Here is a 12729-nt window from a genome sequence, read left to right as displayed (position 1 = left end):
TTTGCTGCATCTCCTGAAAATCGCTCCCTCTGTTCAAGTTTATGTATTCAGCCTTTCTTCTGGGAGGCAAAAAAACACAGCAGAGGATCAATAGCAAATGACTCATCGTTTTCTTTTATCCGTTTCTTCCTTCTGTCTTTCTTCTATCTTTGCTCTTGCTTTTCCTTTTACCCTAAAGAAGTCCACATGCAGAGGTTTGCTCTGTCAGCGCTGACAAACGCTGCGTTTCTTCAGTAAATATGGCCTAATCAAAGACTGATATGCAGCATAAATGTTCTGAAATGAAGGAGATGCAAAATGGGCCTGTACAATGTGGGCAAAATATAATACTGGGATTATATTGCTACATGCTGGGGAATTTATGACGTTCACATTCCTTTGGATCTGCTCTCATTGTCATTTTTTCAGCTCCACTGACCATATAGGACCACTCTGCAGTGCTACAATTACAGACTATAGTACATCTGTTTCTCTGCATCACTTCTCAGCCCCCCTTTACCTCAACCATCAACAAGCTTTTAGCTCTAACTGCACATTTGTAAGTTGTACCAACAAGGCAGGAGTGTCTAATAGTGTGGGCAGTAAAGGTCATTGCACACCAGACCGCAGCGCAAGCAGATAGTACCCAGTGCAGCCATACCACATAGAACAGACGTCATTAATAGACGGACTGGGGTCCGACTCCGAACCCAGACGCTGTCTTATGCGGACCTGTAACTGATAAACTATGGAGAATTATTTAATTTTGATGGGGCGGTCCTGGTTTAATCTCTGTAACTTTTCAAGCTTTTACTGTAGCTTTAGCGGCCCGGGAAACTCACAGACCAAACGCATGCATTGCAAATATCACACGAGACGCTACTCAGCCAATCAGATCTGTGCATTACGTTGAGCTCTGAGATACGAGTGAGTGCCGCACACACAGGGGAAGGATGAGGCGAGAAACAGCAGTCAGAGAAGAAAGTGAGCCAGATTATTTTACATGTTGTGCTCTGAAAAGAGAAAATTAACAATAAATGTTGTTGAAATATCACTGAATTGTACTTTATTTGATTTGATTTTCAGTTAATGACTGTATAAGATGTTGATATTCCTTCTAGGCTACTTCAGTAAACAGTACATGGCACTGAATCATGATGCAAGTTAGACATTATGATGTTCTGGTCCTTTGCCTCAAGAAATTTTCTTTAACTGGACCTTATTGAATTTTAATTAAAGAGCCCTGACACAGAACCTTGTCACAGTGAACTATGATATTTCATAGCCAAGCAAGCAAACCAACATTTATAAAATGTTTGTATTATGTTTAAATGTTATTTCTCTTTTTTTGGTTGTGTTTATATGCAAAGACTTTAGGTTGAATTAATTCAAATTATAGATGAAGACTGAGGTGTTTATTCTGACTCTCCTCAATAATCTGATGGAAAATCTTCATTAACATGCGCACTACAAGTAATCTGATCAAAAATTACACATATGCGTGGAGAACTACTTAGTGTAGTTGGTGTTGCCATGACAACAAGCATCATGTGAGTCCAATCAGAGTGAGATGAGCAGCAGTGAGCAGTGCTTATGTTTTTAATTACTTTAAAATGGTGCCAGACTCAGGAAAACATCCTTCACATATCCATATTAAAGAAGGCTGAGGGGAAAACGTTGTGTTCTGAGAAAGATAAGCTGGACGTCTGTCCCACCACCATCTTTTAAAAATCAGAGCATAAACTGCCGTCTCCTCTGCAGACCAGTTTCTGTTCCATGCTGGACAGGATAAACTTTCACAATGACGCGACGCACATGCAGAATGTACTCATCAGATACAAGCGTTTACATGGATATTATTATTCTGTTTAACTGATTATTTACAGGGTTACCCACCTCATTCAATCTGATAGAAATTGTATTCCGAATGGCCTCAATGGCATTTTTTAAATAGTTAATTCCTCTTGTGTGGCTTATTGTGTTTATATAGACTGATATCTATATGAAATGTGCTACTGTAACACTTGAGCCCATAAACTTGAGCCCATCACAATCCAATATACTGAAATACTGTATCATCAGCGCAGAACCAGAGAATGCCATTTTTCTGCTTGTAGGGATGCAGTTTCATTTAGAAAAGCAGAAATGGTCTCAAATAAACACCTTTCAACTAACTAAACAACAACAAAAACAAAAAACTGTCCTTTTAACAGGGGATGAAGGGGTGGACACATACAAGCGCTAGTTTGCTTGCCACACCCCTTGAGTCCCCCCAAACTGTGACAACAGTGGCGGTCACCACAATGTGGTAACCAGAAGACTCATGAGAGGCAAGCCCCAAGCGCCGACGACAGCTGTGAGAAGCAGCTTGAATCCGCTCTGCCAATGCCAAACCAGTGTCAGCTGGCTCTATGACTACGAAATCGAGCGACCGGTGCAGAAAAACAAAGTTAAAGTTAACTTTACATAAACACTAAAGTTACTGTTGGAGCTTATTTATTTGCTCTGTCTCATCTGTTCAAACACAGAGACAGCATGAGATGGGAAAGGGGCAGGGTTTAGAAACAGGGAGACAAAGAGGCAAAGAGGTGTTTTCAATTTGCATAACCATGCATATTCATAGATCTTCGCATTCCTAATGAGTGTAAAAGTTTCAGGGATTTTTAGTAGTGTCTTGGGCAAAAATTATACATATTTAACAATTTATTCAACAAAGATATTTTCTGTGTTTTAAATGATGACTTTAGGGGTATTTTAATTAAACATTTCCATTATCCTGGCGTAATGGCCACTAGAGGGCCTGCAGAAAGAGGTTAATGCTGCATCCATGGCAACTGGGAGTTTGTAATATTCCTTGGAATCTCCAACGTCCCACCCAAGAGGGTTCATGCAACTTCAGCTGTTTGAGGTTGGGAAAAAAATGAATGCTCACAGTAAGCTAGTGCTTGTTTGGCTTCTGTGTGCATGTAAAAGTCTATGAAAAGTGTTTTGAAGTAAAGAGCTATTTGGTTAGTCTTTGATTGACTTGATATCACTAAGGATATGGCAGTTTACCATTAACATAGTGCTGGAAAATGGCACAGAAGTGCAAAGACAGGCTTCACCTTACCATTATCCCAGTGTTCCCCTGTGCTTATGAACATTATACACACAAAGCATATCATACACAAACACACATTCAAAAGTCTGTTTAACTTGCATAAAATACACTATCGTTTCTTGTTCTTTGAGTGCCGCTGTGATGTGACAGATTAGCAACTCTGAGCTCTTAAGAAATGGTTCTGTGGGGGTCCTGTGCATTGAAGGGTTGATAAAGTAAACAGAGAAACAGATGGACTACCGCCTATAACTGTAGAACTACAAAGTGCTGCTGTATCTGCTTTTAGCTGCAGAACACCAGCCAGCTGTAGTTTATTCCAGGAATCTCTAAAACTCCACGCACTAGTTTCACTTGACCACTTAAAAATGTAACCTCTAACCACCTCCACTCAGCCTGCAACTGCTTTATTTGATTTAGTTTTCTTTTTTTCTTTATTTTATTGTGGCTTGCCCCATCCCCGTCCCCAAACTTTGAGCCCAGACGAAACCCCGCAAAGACAGCGAAGAGAGGATGAAATCTGTGAGGGAGTGGAGGACAGTACAAGTTAAAAATAGTTTAATTTGATTGTTTTGTTTAATTTAATCTTATTTGATTTAATCTTACTTGTATTAAAGTTTGCTATTTTTGTATGACAAACAATAATAATAATTTTTCATCTTATTTTCTTTGCTATACATTTAGTCTTAAATGTGTACTTGCTCTTTTCAGTCCTGTGGGATTTTTTTTTTTGGAGTTTTACCCAATTTTCCCCTCCAATTTAGTCGTTTCTAATACCACCCGCTAGTTAGGACTCCCCCAATCACACAATACAACCAATGCTGGGAGGGTGAAGGCAAACACAGGCTTCCTTCGAGACCTGTGAAACCAGTCATTGGACAGCTGAACATGCTCGGAGTAAAGCGGCAACCGCCAGATCTGTTACGTCTAACAGCTAACAGACGCCTGCACTGACTAGCATCACGTTGACTGATGGGGGAGAAGGGGGCCATCCTACCCACCCAGAGAGTGAGGCCAATTGTGCTCTATTGGACTCCTGGCTACGGACGGCCGTAGCATCACCAGGGATCGAATTCGCAATCGAACTCCTGGCCAACGTTTAGATGGTTGTGCCACTTGGGAGCCCAGTCCCTTGTTTTTTTTTTGTATAATGCTCAGGTCTAATATAGGTCACCCTTAATGTACCCTGAGTTTAAATAAAAGTTGACTGATTGATTGACTGATTGATTGATTGATTGATTGATTGATTTAAAAGAGGAGCCAATAAAAAGGACGCTGAGTGTTGATACAAGCTAAGTATAAGGATGTTAAAACACACTGAAACTCCTGATGTAACAAGTTGTAGATTACATGAACATCTCGCTTCACAGACTCCCTCAGAAACTCATCTGGTAGAGAAAGAGAGGTGAGTGGAGATCTGATTGGTTAGCACTTCACAAAAGATACACTGTACAGCACTGACTCGTCTGCAAGAGGTTTGAACTGAACTGAACAGAAATTTAACTCTGGTCAACATAATTGAGTCTCTGCCTGACGCTTTTAAAAGAGCTCTGTGACTACAGTCTCCACAGACCACGCGCGCCTCAGGCAAACATGAGGGAAAAAAAGGACAGTCTAATGAAAGAACGTTTCATGATAATTACGGCGTGAAATAACAGGAAATGTTACATGTAGATTCTGCCCCTGAACTGCTGCGCCATTTACGGTCGAACTTCAGCTTCACACATTCACCATCATCTTGCTGTCTTTTCAGTAAATTTTGTTCAGCGTGTTCATTTCAGTTACTGTTGTTTGTATGTATTTAAGTCAAACTAGTGATTGTTTTTTGTTGGCTGAACTTGTTTCAGCTCTAAACTAGTCTTTACTGTAATCTCAGGCTCCCAAAGCTCCCAAAAATCACCAGAAATGATTATAATCTTCAACTGTAAGGTTTTTATTAAGTGTAAAAGCAATATGAAAATAATTGGAAGGGTAAGAAAATGTATTATATAAAACCCTACACTACTAACATGATGTCAATAAAAGAGCTTTTTTCTTGTTACCCTCATTTTTGGTGAAGATAAGCATACTGACTTGTTTAGAACTCAACGTTTAGGACTCTGGGATCGTATTACAGAAATATCCTAAATCCTTGATACTACCACCACCATGTTTCACAGATGTAATAAGGTTTTTATGCTGGAATGCAGTGTTTTCTGCAAAGAGTCCAAACTCTTTAGAGATGCTTTTGTAACATTTTCCAGCCTGATGAGCATCAACAACTCTTTTTCAGATGCCCCCAGAAATCTATTTTGAGTGGTGCAACTGTATAAGTGTTGGCCCCATCATCAGGAGATTGCGGAGTAGATTCCTAGTGATGCTACAGCCATCCAGAGCTGGGAATCTTAGTGTGCGCATCTGGCCTAACTGTCTCTAGGTGGGTAGGATGTTCCTCCCCATCACCCAGTGCACTGCTAGGAGTCTGTTAGCTGGCAGTTAGCGTTCAACTAAAAGCATGTTAAGCTGTCCAATGATGCTCTGTTAGAGGCAGGCGGCTGGCTTCACAGGACTCGGTGGAAGCTTGAATTTACCTTCACCCTCCTAGCACTGGTGGTGTTGTGTAATTGGGGAAGTCCTAACTAGTGAATGGAATTGGATCCAACTAAACTGGGGAGAAACCTGGGAAAATAATAAATAAATAATATGAAATTAGAGGATCTGTTTTATGAGCTAATCTGTGCTCTGGCTGTTTTACTCTGGTAGCTCAGAGTCGTTTCTCTCCGTCTCTACATTGTGTGGATAGATGTGTGTGTTTGGGAGAGTGTTGCTCTTTGTTGTCAGGGAAACGCTGCCGTACCTCCAGAGCGCTGTAGTACATACGCTTTGCCTGCTCATCCGTCTTGTCTGACATCAGGTATGATTTGATCAGGTACTCATAGAAGCTGTCTCCCAAACCGCCGAGAGAAACGTGATCTGACGGAGAGAGAAAAACAAGAGAGAGAAATAAATAAATTCCTGCTTCAGCTAAACAAACCTGATAATAGTGTGTGTGTGTTGGTACATTTTTAAGACAAAACTGCTTGACTTTGTAGGAAAACAAAACAAAGAGAGAGTCTAAATTTGTAGCTGGGATTCTTGGAAGTATAAAATGCTAAACCAACTTCTTAGACTGAACTTTGGAGGTGTGTCTGCAGATTCTTTGAGAAACTGAGAGTGATTTACATATGGGGCATAGTAATATTAAGTATAGTTACTTACATATATATAATATACATGGAACATATTACACACGCGCACACACACACACACACACACACACACACAGGAGAATGTTATCCTGACTGCACTGTGCCAGCTGTAAAGTTTGGTGGAGGAGGGATAAGGCTAATGCTATGGGGTTGTTTTCAGGGGTTAGTTCCAGTGAAAGGAACTCTTAATGCTTGAGTCCTGACCTCAACTTGACAGAACACCTTTGATGAACTAGAACAGAGAGTGTGAGCCAGGCCTTCTCGTTCAACATCAGTGTCTGACCTCACAAATGCTCTTCTGGATGAACGGGCAAAAATTCCCAGACACTCTCCAAAATATTGTAGAAACCTTCCCAGAAGAGTGGAAGCTGTTACAGCTGCAAAGGGGGACCAACGCTACATTAATGCCTATGGATTAAGAACGGGATTCATAAAAACTCCTGAGTGTGTGTGTGTGTGTGTGTGTGTGACCCCATGTCCTGACACAGTATAAAAACAAACCTGTGTGATGCACATGATGGTGCTCATTGCTATTCAGTTCACTCTCAGGTGAACTTGTACAGGGTTATGGCTCAAAACACATGCAACAGTGTCATGCAAATCAAACTGAATTAAAGTGGATGTCATGGTAACACAGTCGCTCCAATCCTGCTTCTTTATCTCTCCCATCGCTCTGTCTGCCATTAGCCAATCACCTGCAACAACAATTAGCTTTTGCCATTGTACAGATTATATTCCTCAGCTAACATTTCAAAACGCTCCACTGTTTTGCAGGTGAATATGAGAGATTCTATTTCCAGAGTTAATGGGATTTATTATCATTTTAATGACCCTGAGCTATGACTCTGATGTCCACTGCTTGTCTATCGATAGGAAAACAGCAATAGCTGAACTGGCGTGACTGAAAATGCTGAATTAGCTCTTTGAGCAAAACTCAAAGACAGCATTCATGCAGAACAATTAATTTTCATAACCCAATGTACCCAAAATCACATCAGTGAAAAATGGAATGAAGAAAATAACAAACAAACACATAAAGCTTCTAGTTTTACAAACACATTCATGCTTTATATATTACAGCTAGATACAACCCCTAAAACTGTAGGCTTATTATTTATTAATTTTAAGCCACACTACTCAGTATCTGCTGAAAATGAATCTGTATTATTCAGTATCTACTAAGAATTTTTCAGTAACTACTATATGATTCCATATCCACTATGAATTATTCAGTATCTACAATGAACTATTCAGTAGGTACTATGAATTATCCAGCATCTACTATTAATTATTCAGTATCTACTGCAAATTATTCAGTATTATGAAATATTCAATCTCTACTAAGAATTAGTCCGTATCCTTCATGAATTATTCAGCATCAACTATGGATTCTTTGGACCTACTATTAATCATTCAGCATCAATCATGAATTCTTTGGACCTACTATTGATCATTCAGTATTCACTATGAATTATTCAGCACCTACTGTACACTATTTAGTATCTACTATTAATTATTTAGCATTTACTATTAATTATTCAGTATCTACTATGAATAATTCAGTATCTATTATGAATTATTCAGCACCTACTATGAATTAAGTATCCACCATGAATTATTCTGTATCTACTATGAATTACTCACCACTTTGCATTAGTTATTTAGTTTCTACTATCAATTATTTAGCATCTACTATGAACTATTCTGCATTCACTGTGAATTATTCAGCATTGACTATGAATTATTCAGCATCCACTATGAATTAGCTACTATGAAATTAATACGTAAGTCTGGACATATTGACATAAAATTGGCCTTTAGTCATCTGCTGTTGATCCATTTAAGCTTTGCAGAAGGTTGGCAAAAAACAATTTTAATTTAATGAGGAAGTGAAGTGCATAACATATGTCACTGTCAGAAACTGAATGTGTTATTCATTTCAGATATTTATTTTGCGTGTGTGTGAAAGGTCAGGAGCAGCTTTGTTTTTTTTTATGTGTAAGTGAGCTGCTGCAGTTGGAGGTCTGATACAGGATAGAAAACAGATCTTCAGTTATTTCCCAGTCTGAAGCTAAAGTCCTGTCTGTGTGGATCGAAGAAACTAGTTGTAGACAACAATGTTTAGCTTGCTAGCAGCATTAAAACAACTGCAGATGAAAAATCAGCTTATGTAGAACCCTAAACACCTTGATCACATGACAAAAATAGGTACCTAACGTACAAAACAAATACAAAACAAATATAATTTCAAAATTAAAATGCGTTCTAATCAGGCATATCGACTTCCAGGCCAAAGTGCTGCAGATCTTTATGTAACACTCTGAATTCAGTTCATGAAGGTCTTGCTAATTAGCTGATGAGCTGAATCAGGTCTGTTTGCTGAGGCAGTTTGCTGAAATCTGCACTGTTTTGGCCCACGAAGACTGGAGCCTGACACGTGTGTTCGAAATGTACAAATTTTTACTAAAACTGAGTCGTGCCTTACAGTTTCTCATTATGTCAAATGAGGTTTTTAATCAATGTTCTGTAAAGTTTATCCAACCGAACAACAATAGGTATGAAAGAATGCATTTGTGGGTGGTGCATGGATATCATCAGGACATGAAATGAGAAGTTCTAGGTCATTTCAGTCCTGAGAAGTTCTGCAAAAGAAAGATTTCACTTACGCTGGACCCAGTTACCACTGACTGGGCTGAGGAAATTAGGATAGAGTCCATGAGGCTTCTCAATTTTGTCCAGCAGTTTTCGGATGTTCGCCACCTAAAAATGACCAATGGGGACAATTTTAGAAGTAGGACAGCCATTAAAACCTGCAAAACAACAACTGATTCTGAAACACACTGAATGTGACTTATTTTAAACCAATTCACACATTCTATATGCTCTCTGTGCTGTACACTGTGTGGGGTTTTTTATATATAATCCCTGCACTAAAACACCAAAACACTTAAATTATATGACTATGAGCAACACAAGAAGACAATCACCCAAAACTTTTCTCTAAATACATCCCTGAAAATGTTTCTCAACCTGATTAAACTGCATCCAGCTTTCATTACGGTTGTGCAGACCTGTTGATTTGCATCGTTCAGTGGTTCTTTAGTTTGATGGAGAGCGTTCTGATATTCTATATAGAACCTTTTTGAAAAGGGTTCCATATAGCACCAAAAAGGGTTCATCTATAGTTGCATTGTCACCCTTTTCAGTAAAGATCTATATAGAACCATATAAAACACATTCTCCATCAATCTGAAGATTCATGGTTCTATATAGAATTTTCTTGACAAAAGAACTCTTGAAGAACCATCTTCTGTATGGGTATGTGTTGAATTTGAGGATATGCCCTTGTGGACACTTTTAGCCACAAGTCTTATAAAGTGAACCTTCTACAAAAAGAAAAAAGCTCCAAAAAGCTCCCAAATTCCATAAATTCCAACTTTTAAAGCATTTAAGAAAGTCTTTCTGGAATCTTATAGAAATTCTTATATAATCTTATATCTAATCTTATAGAAAGGCAAAAAACAAAAAATAGAATTCCAGACTCCAAAGAATGATCCCAAATTTCAATGAAGTGATTCCAAAATTTTATAAAAACCCAAATAATTTAAGTAAATTGAAAATGATCCATGTAAATTATCCTTCTTAGGCTTTTTGGAATCTCGCAGCCATCTCCTCAGACCTTTTCGGTGTAGATGGGGTTTCCAGAGAGTTCTGACAGGTGAACAAACTCCAGGTGCAGCGTTCCGAACTCGGCGAGGATGCTGCTGCCGGCGGAGGCCCAGCCCCAGCTCCAACTCGTGCCACTGCAACAGAGGGCACAGCAGGCAACGTGAGTAACCTTCACCCACGCCACGCCGCCATGGCAACCGTGCCAGCCCACCAACAAGCAGGTACCGAGCAGAGCGGGCAGTCGGAGCCATGGCAACAACACACAGAACCACAGAGAATAAAAACTTACACAAAAGCACTGCTGGAGCTGGAACAGCTTTACCAGAGGAGGCTGTTTAAAGTCTTTTCTAAGAGATTTGACTGGACAATTCATACAGGATATGGAACATTATAATTCATAAGTTTAATAAAATAAAAGCAGTTTAGCTGATGATAAATAAGGGGAAGTAGTTTAACAACAGACGTTAGTACTGTACATCTTCACAGGCTTCGAATAATCAGTACGAAGTGTAGGAATATCTATATGCATATAGAATAATGAACAGAGCTGTAGAAGATTCAGGAATGACTGAGAGAAGTGTGAACATCCAGAATTAATTTCTGATTAAATAAATATCCAAAGCCTCATATATCAATAGAGGTGATGAGATCTCAAGGTGGGGAAGTTGTCAAGAAATTATAACAAACAGAAAATTACAGTACATTATTTGGAATTATGACATTCTTGTTGTCAGACTGCACAAACAGCCTGTTATTATTACCGTCAGACTGTAAAACTACACACGCTGCAGATTCATACTGGATTAAAATCACTCCACAATTATTACTGTCAGACTGTAAAACTACACACGCTGCAGATTCATACTGGATTAAAATCACTCCACAATTATTACAGTCAGACTGTAAAACTACACACACTGCAGATTCATACTGGATTAAAATCACTCCACAATTATTACTGTCAGACTGTAAAACTACACACACTGCAGATTCATACTGGATTAAAATCACTCCACAATTATTACCGTCAGACTGTAAAACTACACATGCTGCAGATTCATACTGGATTAAAATTACTCCACAATTATTACCATCAGACTGTAAAACTACACATGCTGCAGATTCATACTGGATTAAAATCACTCCACAATTATTACCGTCAGACTGTAAATCTACACACACTGCAGATTCATACTGGATTAAAATCTCTCCACAATTATTACTGTCAGACTGTAAAACTACACACTGCAGATTCATATTGGATTAAAATCACTCCACAATTATTACCGTCAGACTGTAAAACTACACACTGCAGATTCATACTGGATTAAAATCACTCCACAATTATTACCGTCAGACTGTAATCAGTAATTACTGTGCATTCATACTGGATTAACATGGATTTTGTGGGTTATTGTTAAATTACGGGTGAACTCCAGTTAAAACTACAGCTCTGACAGAGCTAAAGGGTCCTAACATTATTAGCAGAGTGTCAAACGCTGGCAGTGAGGATAATCTGTATAATAAGCGTAACGCAGTTAGAGATGCAGTAAATGTATCAGCATTTAGAGGCGAAAGCTGAGATGAACTGAAGTGTGGATTTAATAAAACACTGTATTGTTAATATCAGCAGGACGAGTCTTATATCATTAGCTGTGCCAATTATTTGTAAATGCAATCTTTTAAAGAAAGCAGTGCAAGTACAGTGAGTTGGTGTCTCTGCTGTTCCTGCTCTGCGGTTTGTATGCTCACAGGAGAAGAGGGGCTAACAGGTCTCATTCAGCGCTGCTCGTGGGCTTCACGTTAGCAGCAGCAGGTTGAAGTGACTGCTGGTTTTCATGCTGTTGATGGTGGGCGTCCTGCAGTTGAGCTGCATGGCTGAAAAAGACGCTGAGCATTTTGCTCATATTTTTACAGTACTGTGTAGATTTTATTCTACTGAACTGCTTCAAAGTTAGAGCTGAAAACTCATTTGGGAATTTTAATTGAACTCAGACTTTAGACCAAAATTCTTTTGCTTTGAGTGACTCTATACCTTAATTATGTTTATTTTATTAAAAGTAACAACTGAACATTCCAAATGTTTGAAGAGAGACACTCTACCATCAATCAAAGCCACTACTACAACAATCATAACCCTACTGAAAATTTACCAAATCTTTCAGCAGTGACTGTTTCCATGGTGACAATTTTAGCTCATTTTGAGCAGAACTCAAAAACGCAGTACATGACTAGCAAACACAGCTTTGAACAGCTTTAAAAATTTTAAATTTAATTTAAAATTAAAAACACAAAAAAGTTCACTTAATTGCAAATGTGTTTCAGTAGTGACAGTTCTAAATTTTGATTTTCAGACTTTGGGACACATTTACTATTAAAAAAAAAATGGATCTAACTGCTCACCATGTAGACATGAGGGACAGGGATGCAGACTCACTTCCGGCTCTAAAATACAGGGGAGTGGCTAAAATAAGCCCCGCATATAGACTAAAACTCTGTGTTTCAGGTAGTGACAAAAACATGGGACAGCATTTATTATATAAAGTGTAAAGGTTTTATTTAAAAATTAAATTAAAATGTAACATTTTTTAAAAATCATGATAAATCTAAATGAGCTTCACTTAAAAAAAATGCAAAGATCTTTGAAAAAAATACAAAAAATGTAAGCATCATTTTCATGAGCGTAAATTTATGGGTCATGTGAATGTGTGTTTGTGTATATGTGTGTGTCTGTGTGTATATGCGCATGCGTGTTTG

At 38.6% G+C, this 12729-nt stretch overlaps 1 protein-coding gene across 2 annotated transcripts in view; it reads right to left on the bottom strand.

Annotated features, from left to right (window-relative positions):
* LOC108426368 (mannosyl-oligosaccharide 1,2-alpha-mannosidase IA) overlaps positions 1-12729 on the bottom strand; it is a 323337-nt gene that overhangs the window by 13277 nt on the left and 297331 nt on the right. Inside the window, exons 6-8 of one of the 2 annotated variants that reach the window (XM_017695791.2) lie at positions 9983-10109; positions 8970-9063; positions 5913-6028 (exon numbers count right to left, since the gene is read on the bottom strand). In XM_017695791.2, coding sequence (XP_017551280.1) covers positions 5913-6028; positions 8970-9063; positions 9983-10109 — 337 coding nt within the window. The remainder of the gene's footprint in view (positions 1-5912; positions 6029-8969; positions 9064-9982; positions 10110-12729) is intronic. The other variant, XM_017695792.2, reaches the window with a different exon arrangement.

The sequence above is a fragment of the Pygocentrus nattereri genome, chromosome 24 (assembly GCF_015220715.1).
Source record: "Pygocentrus nattereri isolate fPygNat1 chromosome 24, fPygNat1.pri, whole genome shotgun sequence".
NCBI classification, from domain to species: Eukaryota; Metazoa; Chordata; class Actinopteri; order Characiformes; family Serrasalmidae; genus Pygocentrus; species Pygocentrus nattereri.
Note: the sequence above shows the minus strand (reverse complement) of the source record. Positions and strands in the feature narration are given on the sequence as shown.